Source organism: Manis javanica, chromosome 3, assembly GCF_040802235.1.
Source record: "Manis javanica isolate MJ-LG chromosome 3, MJ_LKY, whole genome shotgun sequence".
Taxonomy (NCBI): domain Eukaryota; kingdom Metazoa; phylum Chordata; class Mammalia; order Pholidota; family Manidae; genus Manis; species Manis javanica.
In genome coordinates, this window is record NC_133158.1 from 88,643,802 (window position 1) to 88,668,737 (window position 24,936).

General features: G+C 34.3%; 1 protein-coding gene across 5 annotated transcripts in view; it reads right to left on the reverse strand.

Annotated features, from left to right (window-relative positions):
* Positions 1–24,936, reverse strand: part of CADM2 (cell adhesion molecule 2) — a 1,133,262-nt gene that overhangs the window by 228,776 nt on the left and 879,550 nt on the right. For all 5 annotated transcript variants that reach the window (XM_037001690.2, XM_037001693.2, XM_037001691.2 and 2 more), the window contains one exon: positions 8,326–8,475. In XM_037001690.2, coding sequence (XP_036857585.1) covers positions 8,326–8,475 — 150 coding nt within the window. The remainder of the gene's footprint in view (positions 1–8,325; positions 8,476–24,936) is intronic.

Consider the following 24,936-nt stretch of genomic DNA (forward strand, 5'->3'; position numbering starts at 1 on the left):
TTTTCACAGAGGTACTATTATTTGATTTATTTGTAGTAAATCTCACTTTTATTTTTAAATGAAAGCATTATAAAAAGTACTGAAAAAGTAGTAATATTACTGAAACCTAATTTCTCAATATATAATATCAAATATGGAAATGATGTTGAATTCTAAAATATCTCAACATTAAAATTTGCTGAAAGCATTCAGGCACCCATCTGAGGATTTGAATGTCAATGTTCCAAATCTTGATGCTGTTATGGTTTAACTTACCATATAACAAATAAATATATAGTGTATATGATTATGTTTTTCCTAAAATTGTTAGACTTAAACATTATTAGTATAAGAGATAAAGGTAATAATTATAAAATATACAACTGAGGATTTTACTTACTGCTACTTATTGGAAATGAGAATTTCCAATAATGACTTTATCATTAGCAGATTAAGGGAAAGCAAATTATCTTTTGAAGAAATCTATTAGCACACAGTTTAACATACATATTACATTTGAGGAATATAACATTGAAGGAATTAACACGTTTTGGAAAAGTACTGAATTGTTGTGACTTATTTCTCCCATAAAGAAGCAATTCAGTTGAAAGGAACTGTAAGCACAGAATGATTCAAGGTTTTTGATGGACATTTTTCTTTACCGAAAATTGGATAGGGAGAAATATCTGTCTATGCATGGTTACTTTTTGCTCATACTTCCAGATATATTCTCTTTCTTGCCCTTTTCCGGGAGTCTAAACTAACCCAGGATTTTTTGACCTATGGTTTCCATTTCAGCTTAGCCAATAGATGGCATTGACAAGAGATCAGGAAGCAAGAGGAAAGAGAAGTCAGTTCACATTATTTCCACATGGCCCCGCTTCCCAAGTTATAGCTCCTCACCGTAAGTCTTCTCTCACAACAGTAGCTTTAACTTGCTTTTTAAAGGTAGTTTCAAAGAATGGTCTCCTACTGTTGCTAGCTCCTCGGTGCTGCATCATCTCAACTAGTTCGCTTAATTACGCATGTATATCTGTAGCTACTGTGTTCATTATTTGTTAACTCAAGTGTATTTATTTGCTATGGGAACCTGACTTATACTCATGTAATATGTATACATTTACTAGGAAATCTGCTAATCCACATGAAATTATTGTGCTATGATGGGGTTGAAATATGAGATAAGGTATATTCTGGGACATTTATCACTGAAAAGGTGATTTGGAAATATCACCTAAAGGAAGTCATAATTTCCACAGGAAAAATAAAAACAAAACAAAATTCCAAAAAGCCAAGACAATGAAGTCCTTATCAGAAATGAAACAGAATGAAGTGAATTAGGCCTGTTACAAGAAAACTCAGGTCTCATCATCTTTTTGTCATTTACTACTTAATTTGTCAGTAAGTTTCTTCATATATAAAATGGGAATACCTACTGTTCAGGGTTGTTGTAAATCCAATGAGAAGAGGTGAACATGTTGAAACTTACTTAAAATTTGTAGATTTTAAACTATAAATGACATTTTATTTTTTTTTAAGAAAGCAAAAGGAATGGTAATATTGGCCACTTTCATACTTGCTTTATTGAATTCATTTTTAATACTTGAAAGCCTGTCACATTGACTGAAACCAACTGTAGGGACAGAAACTGTCAGGCGGCATTGGTTGACTTGAAGCCAGGAGAACTCGTACTTTCATTTCAGGTTGATCTCATTTTTCTTCTCTTTATCACTTCTTGTTCTGGGACAGCTTATTCATGTTCTTCCTCTCCCAATGCCCCAGTATTAATGTAATATTATCAGCAGAATAATTGGATAATTAACACTAGTGATTTTGGGGGAATGAAATTTCTTGCAGGAAAATTTTTGAGAATCATTGAAACATAGTTCAAAAAAGTCAAACTCCCATGAAAAGAAATATCACAAAAAATAATGTAGTTTACATTTTTATATAAAAACAACAAGCACACAGCGACATGCTTGTTGAATGTGTACACTGTGCACTCTTGGAAATGTTTGTCCAAAGTATTTTTTGTCAATACAAGGAAGGAACTGAAGTGTTCTTTCCTGAGTGTTAAGTGATCAGATTGTACTACTTCAATTGTTTTTGCCTCACACCTGCAGAGAAGCAGACACAATGATCTAATTGATTTTTTTTATTTCTGTTGCCAAATACGACACATTCATGTGGTGTTCCGATGAACTCTACTCCCTACTCTGTCTCTTTATATCCACTCCATTATTTCAAATGCTTACCCACTGTTTATAACAGATGCAGTAATATTTGTGTAAAGAAAAATGGCAGAGGGTCATAACAAGGGAAACAAGGGAGCCTTGCCTAGCCTCATATGTTCTAGGTCCCTCTGACCCATCAGAACAGTAAATTTTCCTCTTGATTTTTATTTTCTTTTTAGATTTTCAGGTTCTAAAGTGCTATAGAAGTCTTCATACAGCAACTATACGGAAATGAACAAGGAACTATAATTGAATATTTACTTCATAGGTTAATGACTTCTGGTTTTCAGCTACACAAAAGGAGCTAGGGAAGTTGTTAAAAATGCAATTCTGATCCAACCACCAGAACATCTGACTTGGGGGAGGTGTCGATAAGGTCCTTCCTTTTATTACTCTGCTAATTGTGTCAGAGGCAGGATTAGAAGTCAGATCTGATTCCCTGTTTCCTATGCTGCAATGTCCCCATGAGAGCTGTGCAATTTAAATAGCAATTTTCATTTATTTAATATTCAGTACATGTTTTTATGATGACATAGGGCTTTCTCAGTTGGAAAGTGCATATTCTGCTAGCCAAGGTTAGAACTGGATAAGGTGTATTATGGCATCTAAAGACTTAATCAGCACCTAGAATTGAGACTTCCAAATCAGTAACCATGGGCCACATATGGCTTTGTATAAATGAAATGCGGCTAGTATGACAGAGAAACTAAATTAAAAAATTTTTTAACTTTAATTAAGTTTAAATATTAGCAGGTGGCTGCTGGCTGCAGAATTCCTCCTCACAGATAAAGAATACTGTTCTTATGGGAAGTTTTATTCTGCAGTGCTAACTATAATTACCACTCTGTCTTATGCTACTTGTGTTTTTAACAATTTGAAAGGAATTGTTGCTTTTTAACTAAAAGGCAGCTCCCAAGATCAAGGGCAGAGGGCATTTAGGTTATTTAAAGTGACCTGGTGCCCAGATACCTTTGTTCTCAGGGGCATTCTGGTTAAAACCAACAGAGAGGCCACACCTAGAAGCAAACCACTTCATTATCAATCATTAGCTGAATGTATGTGAACAAATTTCCTTGAGTGATTGATACTCAGTTTTTCTATTTGCAAGTGGGGAAAACTACTGAACACAGTAAATGTGCTCAAGATAGCAAAAGCCTGAATTCCCTGTCCTTCTTTATTTTACCTGAATGAGAAATATTCCAATACTGGTTTCACTTTAGCTAATTTTTCCTGGACACCTGTCTCCTTTGTTAAGAGATTCCAAAATATTCACATTTAGCCTCCCTGATAGTCCTAGCAAAGAGGTTCAGGTTAATTTTCCTTTAGCTGATCATCAACTGCCCTCTCACAGTCTGCTTTTCCTTTATTTATTTTTTCATTGAAATATCATTGATAAACAGTCTTATGTTCATTTCAAATATACAAAACAGTGGTTCAACCATTAGCCATATTAAATCTTCACCCCCTCTATTGTGGTAAGTATCTATCAATGTAGAAAGATGTTACAGAATCATCGACTATATTCTCCATGCTCCTGGATCTCCTTCACACTCTCCGAGCCCAACCCAACCCCTCCCCCTTGGTAACCACTAGTTACTTCTCAGTGTGTATGAGTCTATTGCTATTTTGTTCCTGCTGTTTTGGTTTGTTTTTATATTCCACAAATAAATGAAATCATATACAGCCTGCTTTTCTTTATCTTATAATTCCAAGTAAGTAAGAAAGCCTTTTCCAATGCTAACTGTACCAGTGGGCCAGCATCCTAAGTTCTTTTTTCAGCCTCCACAGCCAGGACCCATGGAGACTTGTGTATCCAGGTAGCATGAATGGCTATTGGAATGTACCTTGAGGGTGAGAGTAGCAGCAGCACTTGCCAATGAGAAGCACTTGTTTCGTTCTAAGTATCTTGCTTCTTTCATTCCCTTCCTCCCTTCCCTCACCAGTAACCCATGTCAGTACAGAAACCTAAGCTTAGGGACTATCATAAGATTTGACTTTCTTAATGTGAAGCTCCTGAACCTCAGCTGCATTTTATCATCATTTGAGACACAATTAAAACACTGTGATACTGAATACCCTTGAAAGATGCTGTTTGGAAAGCTTCTGAGAACAAGCGGCAACATATCTGAGACAGAAATATGAATAGAGCTATGGATGAAGCCTTTAACAACACAGCCCCATGTAGAAGCTGGCTCAATCAGTGACACAGACACCCATTTACTTCTCCATTGTTCTCCTGAGCACTTGTCACTTGCATAGCCCATCTGGATTATTCTAGTCACACTAGCCTATGCTTAGCTTCTGCACTTAGGCCCTGGCACAACATAGCATGTTTGTTTGCTCAAGATAAGCCTTAGGATTGAGGCCAGGTAGGTAAATGCATACAAAAAGATGGCATGGCAAAAACTGTGATATAGAATCTTCAAAAAAATGTTTACATTTTCAAACTCTGCATTTGATGTTTTCATTTCCAAACTCTGCATTTGATGGACACCACTGTCAAGGATCCCTTCCACTAACACATCATGTAAGAACTAAACCAATGACTTGTGAGGCAATGGACATGTTAGACTGTCCTTGATGAAAGGGTTTCTTTATTCAACACTCCTTTATTCTGTTGCAACTAATGACTAGGAACACAATAGTTAGAAAAAACGCTTACAAAAAAATGAAGCCTGCTATACCAAACACACACACACACACACACACACAGAGGCTTTTTCAACATAATTCTAAGCTGTTATTGCAATTGGGAAAGGAAAGATGAAATAAAGCAAGTGTATACTTCAACAACTCATAAGATCCCACATATTGTTACTTTATAGCAGTAAGATGCAGGAATATATTGCTAAATATTCCAAATCAAACATGATGGGTTTTTCTCATAGTAATTATCCCTCAGAAAAGAAGGGCTGCCTTATTTCCAAGTCTTCACAAATCTTGTATTACAAATTGCTATCTATTTTCTACAGGAAAGATGCATTAGCCTGAAACAACCTGAATCAATTCCTGTTTTAGATGTTCTGTAGGGGATAACTTATAGAATCACTAAGAGAATAGGCAAAGATATTTCGTATAGATGTTGTTTCTATGCATGAGGATTTGAACTCACAGATGTAGATGTCACTGTAAACGTGAATCTAAAAGCAGTACAATAAGCTGGTACATAAAAGAAATCATTATTATATTCCTGCAGATGAATGAATGACAAAAAAATTGTTCTAATGTTATACAAATTCATAGTTGTTGCTTGGACACATTTCTCATTGATAGTGTCTTATATTTTCAAAAAAGTAATATACTAAGCAAGATTATTTCATTAAATGCAAGGTAGAGAAAAACAGTATTTCTAAATTAATGTTTTAATTATCTTAAATATGTACATATAATTAAATTGATAAATTAAGTAGTATAACTATACATTCATTTTTTCCATACAAACATCCCTAAAAATCTGTTGTATCACAAACATTTTTTTTGCTTTATATTATTGGACAAATGAGAGATTTGCTTATATTTGGACATATATGTTCTAAATACAGATTTACAAATACCTGTAATCAATTAATACTAAAAGCAAAATAGTTGTTAAATCTCTTTATGTGACTTTTTGAAGCTGTATTTAACTTTTTTTTTCTTTGGAAAGCAACATAGATCACCTGCTTTAAAACAACAATAAATTCCCCAAAACACCATGAAGGAGCAAATAAAAATAAACCCTAACATATTTTTTTTTTTAGGATCTGTGCCCTCGCTACCCTAAAAGCACTAGTAAATTTAAGATGAAAACATAAAGTTTACATAATATTAGCATGCTATCATTTAGATACATTTTTTGCTAGAAACCACTGAAATCAAGAAGAATTCATGCTTCATTCTTACTTGTACAATTTTCCTTCCCATTGAATATACCTGAAATAAAAGCTAGTTAATGTGGGTTATATTTGTGAAATTTTAAGGCAGTTAATTAATTCATAAGTCAACTTATTACTCTTTAATTACATCCTTTTTTAAAAGAGCTTAAAAATATCACATCAGATATTATTTATATTTCTCAAATTGCAAAGAGACACTTTATAGTCTCATAAAGTATGTTTAAAAATTTCTGTAATGGAATAAAAATTCCTTAATCAAAAGAAGTAAGTAATCAATAATATTAGTAAGGATTCCAATTACATTAATAGAACTATTGTGTGTTTATCAGATGAATGTTTTAAAATCTACTTTCAGATTTTTAAAATAATCTCTTTGAAAGTACCTGTTAAATATGAATGATTGCACATCCAACACTCTAATCAAAACATAAATACGGAGTCATAATATTGGCTTTAAGCCTCACATAATTGTGAGAACTTTAACCCCTTCCTCCCAGATGCTCCTATGAAAATGTGGCTATTAATGATATCTGTTTTAATTGTCTCCCAGATAGCAAAATAAAAACCATGTAAACATAAGCTCTTTCTAAGAAATAAAGTTTTACAAGAAATGCTAGCATTCCTAACCCTCTGTTATAGTTAATTTTATGTGTCAACTGATTAAGGCATAGTAATCATGTATTTGGTCAAACACCAGTCTGGATGATGCTGTGAAGGTATTTTAGGTTGGATTACATTTATGTCAGTAAACTTTGGGTAAAGTGGATTACTTTCTATTATGTGGTGTGGGCCTCATTCAATCAGTGGGAAGTCTTAAGAGAAAAAAGTTGAGGTCCTGGGGAGAAAAAGGGGTTCAGCCTGCAGACTGCCTTTGGCCAAGCTGCACTGCTGGCTCCTTCCTGCGACTTCAGTCCGTGGGCCTGCCTTGCAGTTTCACACTTGCCAGCCTCCAAAATCACATGAGCCAAATTTTACAAATCAGTCTCTCTCTTTCATTCTGCTTCTCTCTAGATATCTATCTATTATCTGTCTGTCTAGACAACACTTCCCACCTGCCAATGTACTCTAAAATATATTGTGTTCATGTGCTTCCTGTCTGTCTCCCTTACTAGACTGTATGTCCTATGAAGCAGGGATTTTATCTGTCTGTTCTCCATCTCTAATGCCCTTATGAAGAAAACCTCAAAAACTATTTGTCAATCAGTAAGTTAGTTGTTCAATAAATCCCTTATTATATATTAAAGTTTAGATTTCTTCTTAAATCTAGAGCACATCAAGGAGGAAAACCATAGCAATGCACAGTGAATTCATATTTTAGGTGGAATGGGCACATGTATTAGACTAATTGACTATACTTTAATCATTAAAATGGAGTTGATTTCAAATGATCTTACTATTACCTATGCATATTCTTATTCATAAGAAATCCAGGTATTAAGACTATGCTGAATACTTAATATATAAATGGGTATTTATATCTTGTAGAATTTAAATTTATCTAAAGTAACAGCTCTATATTTTCATTACTGTTCATGAACTCACGTACCCCCCACCCAATGGTTGTAACAAGCCTTCATCCAAAGGATTAGAAATTCCCTTTTAGTTGTTTGTTTCAGTTACATAATAGGAATTTCCTTACTCTCCAACAATGTTCAATCAAAATCTGGCATCCAATTAGGAAGCCCAGTTAATTAATGAAGTCTGACTCAACTTGAAGTAAATACAGCTTCTTACTTAATTTCAGTTAATTTTGGAAACATGGAGTTACTTGAACTTATTATGGGAATTGTTTTATGATTCTTATTTTCAAATCTATTCCTGAATATAAAAGCACACAAGTTTCCAAAATCATATAGCATCTTCTAAATATATGAAACAAAGGTTAATAAAAATAACATAATACTACCAGGAGTGAGGAAAAAGTATTCAATCTATATGCAAGGCAGCTACAAGAAGAAAAGAATATGGTATCTGGAGAGAAGATGATTGTTAAGAGAAAGCATAAAACTATTTTTAAAACAGAATTAAAACTGTTTATTTTATTAAAAAGTTGACATAGGCTATCTTTAGTGTTTATGACTTGCAAACTAAAGTATTTAATATTTAACATGTTTAAATACAAGCAGCAGCAGTTTGGTAATCAAAAGGAATAATTTGAGTCATCTCAGAAAAATAAATTCATTATAATTAGTATATTTCAGAATATGATTAAAACATTTAAAAGAAAATATATTCACCTTTCTTGTCATCAAAGTACAGAGTCTGTTGAGCTGGATTTGACCACTGGAGGGAGGTGTTATCATTTTGATCAACCCTGCAGGTCAAAATTGCAGTTCCACCTTCAACAACTGTTACATTCTGTGTTAGTGGAAACTGCCCTTGGCTGCCTAAAAGGGGATTAAAAGAAATGCTGATTAAATGAAAGTTATAAAATGATTAACTTCCCAAGAGGTATATTAGACTTCTCTTCTCATTACAAATAAAGTTTAAACCAATCAAACAACAAGAACAAACTATGTATTACAAAAAGACAGAAAAATAATTGAAAGTCATTAGAGGACAACAGTTTTCCCATACCATTAGGATTCCTTTAAATTCACTTACATGTTCCAGAAAACCTTCTTTTCCTTAAAGATTTATATTCAAATAGTATCATGATTATCATTAATTTCTCTTGGCCTTGCATTAATTATATGCTGCTGAAACTGGTCATCTTTGAAGATTTGGCACTGGAATAATTTTGGATGAATTGAACTCACTAAAGCAGCAGAGGAAACACATAAAATACTTCCCTGGTAGCTTTTATAATCCTGAATAAAGTATATGTACTATGGATACTAGAACTTTAGATACAATTTCTGATTCTTAAGAAAAATCTATTTTATCATGGTTTCTTATAGATAGATGTAGCTGTTTTTAGAAATAAAAAATGTGTTGGAGGAAACAATGTTAATGCTTCAAAGAGAGTTCCTCTTCTAAAATATCCATCAAAATCTTAAGGTGATTACTCCAACCTGGGGGATAGAGATAATATCCTTCTTTGTCCCTTTCTGCAGTTTTCTGATTTTCCCCAATGAATATATATTTCTTTTATAATAAAAAAATATTTTGAAGTGAGACCCTTCTCAATTTGGATATCATTAGGATATAATCAAGTTTCTATCTTCCTAAGTATTATACTAATTTATTAAAGTAATTTATGTAATAACTTTACTTAATAAGAGAACTTCTAATAGTTAAAACAAAGTTCATTCACATGGAAACATAGTACATAAATTTCACCTCAGCAAGATAGATAGATGATCTGGAAATGAGCTCTGCTAAGTCTAATAACAACTATCAATATGGGTTAAAAACAAGACTTTTCAGAGCCAGGTTAAAATGCCATTATGTGATCAAGGCAGTTCATTAAGTCAAGGATAATTTATATATGCAAGAACATTATGATTACTTAATCACACCCATGAAATATATTTCCCTTTTCTTCTTTAGTTCTGTAATGATTCTATCATTACTACAAGCACCACTTGAGGTTATGCTGGAGCTATTGGCAAAAAGAATCTTATTACCAAGAAGCCTGTTGATTGGCACCATAAGAGACAGAAGAGCCTGAAGGGGAAAATTTCTTTCCAGACCTAAATGACACAAGCAGAGAGGTTCATGACCACGTTGTATAATTAAGCTCATCAAGTATAAAAATCCGATATCAGTAGCTTTGTCTCCTCAATGCCATTCTCTTAGAGTCACTATGGCAACTCCCCAGGATATCTCCCTGTAATCTTTAGGGTGGAGTTTTTAAATTGAGGTTAGAAGATGTCTGGAATAAATTCTTTGACAGTTGACTTGAAAGTCAACTGGAGCCAGAGTGGGAAGTGCTTTGCCTTCAGCTCGGAGGTGACCTCTAGCAGGGAGATATGGGATACTATCAATCTTGTGAAGTGAGGTGAGGCGAAAACCACAACAGAGAAAACATGAGCTAAAACAGAAAGAATAATTACCAGAGGTATTGGATTAGCAGCTCATAAACATGAAGCTCAGAATGATTTTAAGACACCTTGCTCAAGTTCCCAGGTATCAACATAATGCATAAATTGAGCAGTCTAGGGGAGGAGGGGATTCTTTAAGTAATAAAAAGCACATGACTGCTAATAAATATACACAGTTCATTCCAGATGGCAATTTGACTATCAACTAGTACATAAATAATACTGTCTGCCTCTTTAAAGAAGTGGAAGAAGAGCAGTGATGCTTGCAACAATTTCATCCACTACATTTGCAAAATAATTTTCAAAACATCCCCATAAGAAAATATTATCCTTCTCATTTCACAGATGGATAAACTGACACTGGGAGGTTAAGTGATTTTTCCATGGTGAACAAAGTCAATGAACCATTTGGAGTTTGTTCTGAAAGTTCAACATTTTATTCTTATTTTTCCACAAAGCCTGTTGGGTCATAGTAACTTTATCTCCATTTGTTTAAAGGTGAACAAGACAACTGAAATAAAATAGAGGAGCAAGTGTTTGAATAATGAAACTTTAAATTGCATATCTAGCTGAACTATGTCCTTGTCAGTCAATTATAACACTGAAATTAAATAAAAGAAGTTGTCGTTTTAACTGCCTTTAAATATACTACTCAGAACTTGCTTTTGATAAGTATTTCAGTCTTTTCTTACTGGCCCGTAGAAAAAAGAAACTAATATTTGTTAGAGTCTTCTACATGCCAGTTACTCTATATACACTATACCTTGTTTTTCTCAGGTGAGAGATTAGCACAACTTCCATCCACCTTCTCCTCATGTAGTTTCTGACTTGAAAATGTTATGACTTTAGTTCCTTGGGACCTGCAGCCTAATCCCTGCAGTCAAATAATTTAGTTTTACCCAATAGAGAGCAAACTCATGTGGAGAAACTACTAATCCTAAATACCCGTAGGATACGTGGTTTCCAAAATCAGTTCAAAAGCCAGTGTTGGAGGCAGTCAGACTTCTCAAAGCTTTGAATTGCCTTTTACTTCGGGATGTATCTGGAGGGAGCTTCAAGTCAGCTGCTACTTTTTTCTTCTAATTCCTCATGGCTCAAGGTTGTCATTTAATCCGCTCACAGAGAGTCTTCCCAAATAAATTACTAATTTTCCCAATTAGCAAAATTAGCATATAACCAAATTAAGGATACATCCTCAATGCATTCATCAGACAAATATTTTGGGGGATCTACTACCTGCCTTGTCTTCTATGAACCAACATCTGAAAGATGCAAACAGGAAGAGAAATTTTAAAGAATCTGCAGAGTAATCAGAGATTTCAGGAGGAAGTGTGAGGGTAAGGGAGAAGGCAGGCTATGTGTGGTACAGCACTCATCTAGTTTACCATCTACAAGGATTTCTAAAGTGAGAGGTTGCATCACTGAGGCCTTATGTTCAAATGATCCCACCTCTGGCTAAGCTCAACAGCCTGCTAGATTTGAGAGGAGTGATTCTTCTCGAACAAGTTTATGATGAGATGTAAAGGAAACACAACTTCCAATTTGGAATCATAGAAACTGGCTGTTTTTCTGGGCAACCTACTATGTCCACCACTTTCCTCCTCCCCTCCTTGTGTTTATTTCCTTTTATTACTTATACAAATATCAGTCGCCCTTACTTGTTTCTAAGCTAATTAAGGTTCAGATAACAAGGGCATCTTACTTATTTTTTAATCAGCTACATTGCTTAATATTCTATATTGTGAAGTGGAGTTCTCAGTGGGTGCTCATTGTCCAAAAGGAAAGCATCTTCTTAGAGCAGTGCTTGGCATTTGCAGGCGTACTTGTGAATGGTCAGAGTAACTCAAGCTGTTGCATTTGTTCATGTTCAGAATGGAGGGACAGGAGGAGAGGACAATCCTTCACTAAGAAGGAAATGTGGAAAAATTATATTATCAATGTCTTAAGGCAATTTTTCCCAAGTTCTACTTGAAAATCATGAGAAGCCTGCATAAGAAGATATAACAGATGGAGATTCAGAAGAGACATATCTAGCACCATTGTCAAACCCCAAATTGGGATATAAAAAGATGGACTGTGCCAAATTTACCTCCAGAAGGGGAAAAAAAAATAGAAGACAATATTCCTACTGTTAAGTATAGTAAGCCCTGTCTTAGCTCTCTCAGGTAGCCAGATTTCTGAGGCTGAAAATAGTTTACCTTCCCTTCCTGGTTCAATTTTGCTTGCAGCAATAGCTATTTGAAAAGTAGTTTTCCTATGTTATCTCTTTCCTCAAAGATCACTGAGACAGTAGTGAATACATGAAAAATACAACTGACCTTAACAGAGGATTCACAATATGCTAGTGCATTTCCTTTATCAGTGACTTAAGCCTCAAGCCAAAGTTGTCATCATCTCTACCTTGAGGAAGAGGGTACCAACAGAAGGAGATCTAAGGTAATGCACCCACAGCCACGTTTTGCACATAATGCAGCAAGTCAGGTTTTGAACTCTCACACTCTGTCTTCAGACCTCACATGCTTAAATCCACAGAGCTGCTTTGAAAGTAAAGTGAACTTTAGTTGTGCTGAAAAACAGTTATGAACAAAGCATATAGTTTGGAGTCCAACATTTCAAAGATTATTTTAGACTTTTTACATGTATTTTTAATAAGTGGAGGAACCCTTGCAATTCAAGTAAAGGCAGCCGTGTACTAGAGATGGCTCACACCAGCTCCTGAGTCAACGGAGTGCAACTTGCTCACTTCATGCTTGGTGATGTCCATTGGCTGCATGAAATCAGCCACAGTGGGAGTATTTTCACCATGGAAATGAGCAAACGACTTCAGTCAGTGTTTTTCCCCACAGCCGTTAACAGTTACAGCACATCACTGAAAAAGACACCCTTGATGTCTCTTGTTGGGACTGTTGCATACATTTTAGCATAATTTCTTTTTCTGAATACCAATTAACTCCAATGCAGTATAGTTCTGTTTTTGAAGTTCTTTTTCTTCATATTTTGAGTCTCTTTTTTTTTGTTTTCCCTTTTCCTCAAAGAGTTTTGGAACAGTCCTTCTCCCCTCCCATCCACCAATTCTTCCAGTAAAAATCCTTTAAATAAGCTCCTTTTTTTCTTCTCTGGGTACAGTGATCTTGAACTACTAGTTTTTTCTTAGGCTGCTGAGTTTCTTTCTAACTAGCATCAGTGGTTGAAACCCATTAGGTTAGTCTGAGTAGTCACATGGAAATAATTTGGTAGTTTACTGCTCTTAAAGACACTTTAATGAAGAGTAATCATTCAACATTCTTAAAAGATAGCTGTCTTTAAAAAGCAGACGGAGCAGCTGCTTTTACTCTTTCAGTGTTTCCATCTCTTATATACTTGGGGAAAGAGTGGTTCAAAACTTTCCTTATCTTAATAAAGAAACACCAAGTTCAAAATCAAGTGAACTGAGTCTTGACTCTTGTTGACCTCGGTTAGTTAAGCATTAACCTCTCTTCACACATTTCATGTGCACCTTCATTGTCTAATCACGAAGGATCTAGCACATTGTCACATAGGACATAAAAAGGCAAATTCTAAAATCGTGGCCACTTTGACATTGGTGACAGGCTTTGATGTGCCATTAGCATAAGGAGCAATAAGCAAAGACGTGGAGAGAGGTCTTGGAAGCCAGCAGTATTGTTGAAAGAGAGCAGACAGGCAAAGATGCATGTTTGAACACTGATCCAAAAACAGCTCTGCTTCCCAAAATGGCATCATTCAAGACTTGCTATCTTCTGAATGGATGATGAGTGAAAGCAGTGGTTTTCTCCATCTTTCTTCCTGTGCTAAAGATTAAATGTGGGGTACAGCAGTGGATCAGTGCACACTGCACATGAACACTTACTGAGAGCAATAATCACCTGAGCTATATCTAGACAGACAGGCAGAGGTTGAGGCTGGGAATATCTGAGAGAGAGTGAGTTACAGTCAGTAATTTTTCAGGGTAAATGACCAAATTTTGTGAGGTACCTAATAGGAACTGAGGACCCTCATTATTTTTTCTTCCTAAAAATGAACAAAATTTAATCAGAGGAAGAACCAGGTTTAAAAATGGTGAAGGGGAACAAAAACAAGATGTGAAGAGATTTTAAGATACAGTTTTTCAATAAGAAAGTGTAAACTTCTCATGAGATAAACAATGTCACATATTTTGACCCTTCCTTTTGGAACATATTTATCCTTCCTGAAAACTGCTACCTCAGCCTACAAAATTATTTAATCCAACAGAGTTCTTGGTGCTTGAATCAAATACATACGTAATGTTTTAGTTTGTTTTTTAAATATTACGTGTCCTCTCAAGAACCCCATTTTAAATGAAAAATACTGCTCTCTTATTAAGGTTCTCACATTTTGGTTATGAAAAGTACAGATGTCAAAACGGTCAGAAGATACAAAATAAGTTTAAGTTTCTTAAGTACAAGTTTCAATAAGAAATCACAGCAATACACAACTCGTTTTTAATTGAAATACAAATGTAGTTTACTATTCTTTAGGGTCTTCCCTTCATTTATTCTCAGCTTTGTTTCTCTCTTTCTCTCTCATTTGTTCCATCAACTGGCTTAGGGTATTTATACAAAGATACTGCATCTTAGAAAGTTCAAGATCATTCTCATTGCTTAAATTAGAGTCTAAAAATATATCTAAATGCACACACAGCATGCTATTACTTCCACTAAATTACTGAAGGCATTCTAAACAAATAACCTTCTAACGTGAAAGTTGTGGCTTAGTAGTTGTGTGGACTGAAACACATATTGCATACTAAAGCCTATTGGATTGAAAAGCACAAATGTCATTAATGCAAGCATATAATTCTTGAGAGAAGTGCAATGAATGCTCTCTCATGTGAGAAAGGAAATTGGAGGAAAAATTAAGACTGATAACTAAGAGAAAAATGTTTTTCCACTTTTGGAATGTTACTCTGTTCTTTCAAATTCTTAGAATTCTCTAGTCATTTTCCCCATCATTTCAGTCTAGCTTTCAGATTTGTCTGAAAAACTAAGTATTCTGTTTTCCTAGGCTACCACATATAATTTATTTTTCTTTGATTCTACTTCATCCTTTCCGGATTCATCTTGCCCTACAACACCTGGTATCCACCTTCTGTGCCATCCCTCTGCCCAGCCAGTATGCAGTGTGGCCATCATCTTGGCGCTGCTTGCCAGTTTCCATAGAGATGGGAAGCTCATTGGAGACCCGTGTTCCACTGTGCCTGCCAGACCAAGGCAGGGAAGAAACAAAGCTGGCGGGCAGTGGATCTTGAAAGGCCAGGAAAGGTTGGAAGGGCTTTCTGCTCCTGATAACAGAGTGTAACAATGCCAAACTGGCAGCTTCAGGAGTTACAATCCTGTAGACCAGATCGCGGTGTTTGCTATGGCCATTGTGAGTGACCCATTCTGCCCCGGACTCCTGGAGCAGAAGCTGTTGTGTACCCAAAGCTTGGCCCAGGTGGTGTGTCAGCTTCTGATCCATGACAAAAGCCTCTTTCAGATTTACAGTGGCTCCCACCGCTCCTGATTCAAAGGATCATAATTTTCCTGTAGAAAATTCACCTCTCTTTCCCTTTTCCAGAATGTGATAATAGGTTTTCCTGGACACTCAGAGCAGGCCAGGAAACCAAAGGAATAACCACTGGATTGTTTCCAATTGACCTACACAGTGATTATTAGTAGGTGACCCAGTTAACACAAGATTATTTCAAAACTAGTTACCATTTGCTGTGTCTATGATAGGAGTTATTATTGGAGTTAATTTTTAATATCAGGATCAGGGGTGGTTCTGGAGAAATTTTTAATGTAGGTGAAATATAACATCAGTGCTCACATTTCAAAAATGTTTTGTGTGACTGTATAATTCAGCCTTTTATATTATAAATATTACCAGCAGTTTTTCTTTCTACAGAAAGTATATTTCTCCAATTTCTTCCATTAAATGTGTATTAGACAGTAATATCAAAAACCACTCATGTTTCTTATTTTACAAAATTCTAAGCTTTGGAGACTGATTATAAAATCCTGGGAAATGTTTCCTGGCTGCTTAATGTCATTGCTTATTGATGGCATTTTTTAGAATGTTGTAAAACATTATCAGATTTTTTTAAAAATCCCAATTATTTTTAAACATATGTCTACAAAATCAGTCTTTTCCATTCTTTGTTTTTCTGCTTATTATCCTGACAAAATGCAAAATAAAAAGGTTGTTAACATACCACAGATTCAGTGAATTAGATTAAATATAACTACATCTAGCTTTGTAACTCAAATTGAGTTTTGAATAAAACATTAAAATATATTTTGCTTTTATTAGTTTATCTACATTTGATTCATCCTCTCAAAATTTGTGAGTTTTCTCACAAATTCAAACAATAATTTATTGAATGAGCATGTATACTTTTTCAAGGAAAAAGTGAACTTGAATTGTTCACATTTATATTCACAAGGCTGTTTTTCTTCCTATACAAATAGATATTCAAGCATTGTAAAGTGAAAGAATAAGAAGGAAAGAAATTTATAATGAAATGGAAACTACAAGGCAATATAAAAAAAGAAGATTTTAAAATTATTTCTATAACTTCAAAATAGGCTAATAGGGTAATTATCATGTGTGCATGAAGTCATTTTATCTTTCTAGAATACTGTTTTTCAGGGTGAATAAGCAAGACCTAGAACTGACTAGCTCTACTTGCTAACTGATGAACATTTGAGAGGCAGCCTTCCAGAGGAAAGAAATTTATGACTGCAATCACAGTCTGGTTCACAGTGAAGCTCAATCAAGGAACTAAATTCTAAATTGAGATGTCAACCTGGAGGAAATACTCTGGAAAGGAGCATACAGATGGCAGGACTCTTCTGAACACAGGGCGAGGAATATAATGCTGAGCATACACTAATCAATCTTCTGGAGGGAAAAAAAAAAAGAAAAAAGAAAGGACTGGGTGGGATATAACTATTTTAAATTGAAGTCCTTGGAAAAAACTTCAATCTGAGACTGAAAAGGAGGAAAATGATACATATACTTTCTGTTTCATCTAGTAGGTTGATACACTTACAGAAAGAAATTCAACCAATAATGTTGAACTGCAATATACTTTTAAATATTTAATGACCTCAAGGAAAATTAAAATTTCTAATAACATTTCTAAGAGCAAATTAAATGAAAAATAAAGCAAGTACCATTAAATCCTAATTTCAAATATACAATTGCTTAAAATATATACAACACAACTAGCAAAATAAGGTAAAGAAAGGAAAACTATAAATTGAGAAGATATTAGCATTTCAATCTGGTTTTCATGCTGGTTTTCTCTAATTTCAAATGAAAAAAATAAATTATATCAACTCAAATTCATTGTTACCTAATATATTGTTGCTGGTTAGTGATTAACTTAGATGTAGGAAATAATTGGCTAACATTTTTGTTTTGGATCGTGCCACATATATGCATACTCTTCAAGCACACAATTATACTGACTATTATCCAAGTTGCATATACATTAATATTCTCTTCCTATTATTCTTTGCAGAAAATTTAAATAATTGCATTGGTACATTAAATAAAGATATTCATATAAAAGAGCAATATAGACATCTGTCTGAATTATAATTTTTTTGGATTATGGGAGGTAATAAGAAACTTTAAGATCACATAAAGATATATATATAAGAAAAATATGACATCAAATATACATTATCCAATAATGTTTAATCAGTTCATATTAGGCATACAATGTTAATGCTTTCTGAAACTTATCTTTCTAATTGTAATGGATTTTGTCTATAAACTATACTTCGATGACATTAATTTCTTGAACAAATTTGTTTTGTGCCTCCAGTGTGCTTCACATAGTAGATGCTGGGAACACAACAGTGAACAAGTTAGTAATGGTGTAAAGTTCTATCTTTAGAACTTACAACCTAAAGATGAGCAGAGTAACAAAAAAAATACAAATATATAAAGGAAAGACTTGGCTAAGAAGGTGGTGACATTTCATCCAAACCTAAATGAAGAGAAAAAGCCATTTAAAAATTGCCAAAGGACAAGAATGTTAGAGAGAGGGAGCCAGTATTTCAAAAAGTAAATTAGATGATGTAAAAGTCCTGTACCAGGGGTGGGAAAAAGTTTGGCTATTGAAGGAATTGAAAAAAGAAAACCAGTGAGTCTGGAGCATGAGTAGCAACAGATGGCATGGCCCAAGATGAGGTAGGAATGACGGTCAAGGCCAACTCATGCAGCACTTTTTATGTCTTAGTAGGGATCTTGCATTTATTCTACATGCAATGGCAAGCCATTAAAGGAAGTGACTCAATGTACATTCTCAGAAGATACTATTTTTTCTGATAATTAACATTATCTCTTAGTCTAGGTTTTTAATCTCAGAAATGAGTCACTGCAAAAAGTGTTTATAATCAAGAACCTTATTAGGAATTTATCAAAGACTCCATTAAAAATGGGATAACTTATTTGTAAGGTAACTAATCTCTTGGTATTATTTTTTTTCACTGTAAAAAAGTCTTCTAATAAATGGAGACCTTCTAATAAATGGAGACCTATCTTGTACTAAAACAGGATGATTACCCGTATTTCCTATTGCCTCCCCACACAAACTCTGAGAGAAAATTTATCCCTTACTTGCACTCTAAAATGTCACTGCCTTGGGAAGCTCCTTGTTATTAATAATGGAGGACTTCCATTTTATTGCTTATTTTTAAAACTTCAGTAGTTATAGGGAGAAAGGAAAGTATTTCTGGTAAACTGTACATGGATGAAAACATATTTAAAGTTTTCTTTTTCAGAGATATATTTCCATGAGAGGATAACAATATTATGGCTTCAAATAAATAATGAGTGCCCAAAGACTACAAAGGTGAGGCAGCAAATCATTTGATTTTCCCCCCTGGATAAGAGTGCATTTCTAAACTTTATATAATGATTCCTCCTTTGACTAATATCATAGAAATGAGTGCTTTCTTTTCCAATAACAGATTTTAATGCTCAGATTTTTTTAAGACCACTGGAATATGAACCGGAAACATGTAGAAAGTCCTTATAGCAGAGGCAGAATCTTTATAATGCTTCATTCTCTAACATGCATACCTTGGGCACACACCTTTGAACACATGAACGTTGTGTTTAAATTGATAGCACCTTAATTATTTAAGTGTAGATCAAAATATAGTAACATATGAATCAACTAGGAATATTCCCGAAGGAATAAGCTTCCTTTTGAAAAAACATATGTAATAACACAGTGGTTAATAGGATGTGTTTTTCACTGTTTGATCATTTCTGAATGCACAAAGATTTCATTAATGTTGATTTCACCCATCTTGTCCATGTTTACATGCTTTGATGTTCAAGTCCTTTGTAGTGCCACATTAGATCTAGGGGAACATTGCCCTATGAGAACAAGTGGAAACGGCTGTGGGAAAATATTAAAATGAAACTTGATACTTTGTATAGATTTGTACAGATAAGTCAGCTCAAAGAATTATACTTCTGATAAGGCAGAGAAAGAATTAATACTATCTTCTCATATCCTTTTTAGAGGTTGTTACAATTTTAATCTGTTCATTAGAAAGTTATAATGAATCAGTGTTTTTAATGGAAATTATTAAAATTAAATTCCAACAAAATAAGTTGAGGTAGAATTTAAAAATATCTGATTCCTTAAAAGTTTTAAGAATGCTTGTTATGGAGATAGGCAAAATGATAACTGGAACTCTGTAGATACATATATATACGTATTTACACACACGCATACACACACACACAACAAAGCCAATGACCTCTTCACTACAATATTGGAAAGAAAGAGTTAACAGCTGGTTGGTTTTTGGTCTTTCCCCTAGTCTCAGGAAAGCCTAAAAAGTTGACTCTTGGTTGAATCATCTATGTTATTCAAGAAATTCATAGGGGCATACTAGATTCAAAATAAATGAGAACTGGGGAGGTTTATTATATACTAGACTAGGTTTGTTATATAAAGTTGTCAAGATTACTTATTGAATAATAAATGATCAGTGTTGATTAGATGTAGCTGTACCAGAGGTTGGGAAACCAGTGGCACAAACCTCTGAAGGCTGTGTGACTAACAAGGCATATAAGCAAAATGACTCCAGAGTGGGAGGCTTCTCCGAGGTGAGGCGCCCACACTGATTCATTCCAGTTCTGGGTATGGAGTGACTGCACATTCAGAGGCATTTCAGGCAGTCACAGAGCCTCTGGTAGTTGCTGACATCCTTGTTGCATTATCTGCCTTGTGACCTTTGGGTAAACCTCATGTTGGATAAAGCCTGTTGTGTCTCATGGATATCGCTGTATGTATGAAACCAAGAATGGTGCTGCTGCCCCAGCAAGGTAGGCATTGCAACTATAATATCAGATGAACAAAAAATAACTGCACAGTCTGTCTGCTGAGGTAAAGACTCTTCCAATAAGAGTAGAATAGTAACATTATTTATGCTCAAACTGTTCCTATTTGTCTTGTTTCCTTATATCAGATTGGAATTAAATAGATTGAAATATTTCATTAATTCTTTATATAATTTGTGCAACTTATTTTCATTTCAAAGTCCTAGTTTCATGTGCTGTGACAGCTCTGAAACCAAAGATGTATATTATGTTAGATAGATATAGATATGTCGATATCTTTCTCTCTTTATATATAAATATTATATATATGTATATATTATACCTATAAATATAAATATATATTACATGGATATATATTAATACTAGCTGATGCATCTCATTGCTCAAATTTAGATATATATTGAGCATTGTGTTTTTCAAAAATTTTAATAAGTCCCTGGAAGGTACAGAGTTTTCACATTTAGGGCACTGAATAGGATGAGCCACTGACTAAGAGCCACTGACTAAGATGAGCAATTGAATAAAAGGTCCAAGTGTTTGGGGCATTGGCAGTGGCATGGAATTAAGCATACACTTTTGAATGCAATTATTTTTGAAGTAGCAAATTGTGTGTGCATGTGCACGCATGTGTTATATACAAATAATTGTATTTAGTGTATATAATTGTATTCCTGTGTGGCACTATAATTCCAACTCTTACTATTGAAATCATTGACCAGATAATCTTAAAGTTACCTATAAAAGATGGCTTTATGGGAATTAAAAAAATCAGTACATAATTTTCTTACAAACTTTTCCTCATTAAGAACAACCACCAACTCTTCAAGTTTAAGGGTCAAATCTCTGTAAGCAAAGTTCTAAATGTGTAGAATCCATTAGTACTCAAAATGATCTAATTAAAGATAAGATAATCCAATAAACTTTGTTATTTGTTGGAATTTGGATTTCACAAGTACTAAACTCATAATTTGCAATGCCATGATAGTTACTTTAAAAATACATAATGCTTATTTAATGAAGGAATTTTGACACACAATATGCTTCCTTATTTTTTCTTGATGAAGCCTGTGTAGCTCCGGGGCACAGGAAATACTGACTCATATGGCATAGTTGATGAGCATCAACTCTCCCTGCAGATTTGGGCCAGCAAGCTGCTCCTGAATCCAGCAGATGTTTCTACTATCTGGGCCAATGGAAACCTTATGGACCTTTTTTCCTTCATCTCCTCCCAGGAGCAAATGTTAACGCAGTAGAAATTTGGATGTATGCCAAACAGGAAGCAGAAGGGTTGGTAGAAAATAGGGTGAATTTTTAGCCATAATAATGGTCATCAGTGGCTTGAATTGACAATAAATCCATTTTTAATGGATTATTTTTGTGCATTTGCTATTTAATTTAACCTATAAACCCTTCTGTTCTTACATAACAGCATTTTACACTGAACACATAAATCTAATCCTTGAATATATTTGTTTTTCAAGATATAAACCAAAAATAAAAAGAATGTGAATATACAGAATAGGAAAATTTTTTATTTCTAATTATTTTTTTATAGAAATGGAAAGACTATAGTCCTCAACATGCAGATTACTAGACTTAATTTGCATTTTGCTGATGTCATGTTAAAAAGCAGCAGTCACAGGTCTAGTCTGGATAAAAATTTCCAAAGGAAATAAAAGGGTTAATCAGAAAAATAAATTCTTAATAAAGAATATCATTCTTGTTCAGTTTAATTTTAAATGTATTTTCCCAAGAATGCAATCTGATTAAATTCATGTAACTATCCCTCCATGTCCCCAGCCTCACTGCATTGACCCACTGGCGTGCCCATCAATTTTGTAAGATACAGATTTTGATCACCTATATTCAAATTCAGCATTTTAGAATTCTCTACTATAGAATTCTATATTGTATCTACAAGAATTTTCTTCTCTAACCAACAAATTAGTTTTAAGAAAGTTTTTAAAAGGTGGAGTGTATTTCTTAGACTCTGAAACTGTATACTTCCCCCACTTATAGCACAACAGGGTAAATTTCCTGCTGACAAAGGGACAGAAAGTTAGGAAAGAAACTTGAATAGAGAAACAACTTAATATTTGTTAATTTTTCATTTATTCTAACATTCTTTATTGAACACCTACTATTAGTAAGGAACATTAAATGCAAATGAAAAGAAATAGCAAAGTGTGTAAGCCTACTAGATAGTATAGTACTTAAGAGTTGTTTCAGTAAAGTCAGCATTAACAATGTCTTATAACGCACTCAGTCAACTCCAAAGCTATACTGAGTGGCTGCTCCACAAAAGCCTTGTTTTCATTTGTTTCCATGACTACTTTAGAAAGGGCATGTCGTTTTGAGCAAAGTAGTGAAGTTCAAGTAGGTAAGAAATGATGGCAGTATTTTTAAATGCTTTTGTGCGTAGTACTTACTATAGGTGTAATTAGAAAAGACATTTGTTCATACAAATTTCCAATGCCAAACATTTAACAGTTCCCTCCCCCTGTATTTTAATTGTGAGAAACTTAATTTTAAATTCCTTCAAGGATTTAGTGGGTATTGCTAAGCTTTGTGAATGGGAATAGAAATTCTGATCCAGAAAGCTGGCGAACAGGGCCATGATACAGAAGCACTGTAGAGATTTACTTTCCTACAAAAGTATTCTTTGCAAGTTGTGCAAACAGTCTTTGGTTAAACAAGGACTCAAAATGATGGAGATTTTGCACCTCAGTGAAAAAACACAGACATGATTCCTGGTTTTTATAATGAAAAATACCTCAAATAAATACACTATCTTTTCATTCTCTATGTTCTCTCTCAGAAAGACTTCAACAACCTTTCAGAAGGCTCAGAATTAATTAGATAACAAATGAAATAAAAGAATCAATAGGCTCATATGTGTACCATATAAGACAATCAGAAATATTGTGTGTTATAAAGAGTGGAATACAGAACCTAAAGGTGGAGAGAAGCACTTAGAATCTGTATTCCAAAATGAGTAAATCATTCTACTTCTATTACAGTCTTAATAATTCTAGCAAATAGCAAGTAATCAAACATATATATTAAGTGCATAAAATATTATTTCAGTATTAAAAAAAATTGAGGTTTAAAATAGCAGCAAGACTTAAATACCAATTAGATGAAAGGACAGAATGGAAAGAAAACAATTGAGAATGACCCTGGATTTCCAGACAGATGATAGAACACTTTGGCAGAATCACTAATTAAGATCTAGAAATAAAAGGAAAAGTAGAATATTTGTTATTTTTTCTGTTGAGCAAACCACCCCAAAACACAGTTGCATATGTCAACAACCATTCTTGACATACAGTTCTGTGAAGCGACAATTGTACTGGGCTCCACCAGATACTTCTGACCTTCGCTGTGCTCCTTAATACATCTGTGATCAGTTACCAGACATCTGCTTTTGGGGGTTCTGCCTCTAAGGACAAGCTGGCTGTCAACTGGGATGACAGGTGGTAACTAGCTTGATTTCATGGTTTCTGCCTCCTAAGTGTATGGCCAAGTCTATTCTTGCTTCAAGTTCACTGTTGTCCCACTGGCCAAAACAAGTCTTAGGGTCAAGCCCAGACTCAATGCTGAAGGAGACTACCCAAAGGAACAGATATAGGGGTTTGTAAACAAAATAGCAATTGTTACATAAGGAGACTAAAGTATTTGACTGTTGGGGAGAGAGTAGTACATCCAAAGGCAAGAAAAAAATTTGAAGAATGAAAGAGATTTTCACACCTCAAATGTTTCAGGAAAACCAAGTTCATACAAAAATCAGAGACATGTCCATGGGGACTGATCATCAATGTGCCTTAGAGGTTTTGCTTTGAAATTGAAAACTGAAAAAAATAAAAAGAGAAAACAAACATTAATGTTGGAGGCAGTGAATGAGAGGTGGTCCAATGAAGATATTAAGTGTACAGAACACTTCAAGAAACTTGACCATATAAGAGCTTTATTAAAAGCTTAAGGAGAATATAGGGAGACTTTTGTTGTTTACTTCTTCATTTAACTTAGTGGAATAATGCTATATAACCTTTTTTCTGACTGATGACTTCGGTCTATACTATAGACAATTATTTCACAAATTTTTTATTTGATCCACCAGGCAGATCAAAAAGAGTGAAAGAACTGGCAAAAGTGTTTTCCCACTTCAGGAAAGGCCCCTCAAAACAGGTGCCCTATTTTTAGGGCAGTAGTGTTATTGTTATGTGTCCACTCAGCACAGAGCTCTTTGAACAAATGTATTGGTCTGATGGCCACACCCTTATTTCTTCAAAGGCAGTACTAACAAAACTTCAATGAAAATAAAAATAAAATGTGTTATGAAGGTAAATAAGATTACACCTCATCGCATGTTGCAGATTTCTCTTAAATAATCTTGGTCTTTATTTTGAAATTATTATGCATTTTTACGTGCTGTGGAAGCCCAAGGATTATTTCTTTTTTTCTCTT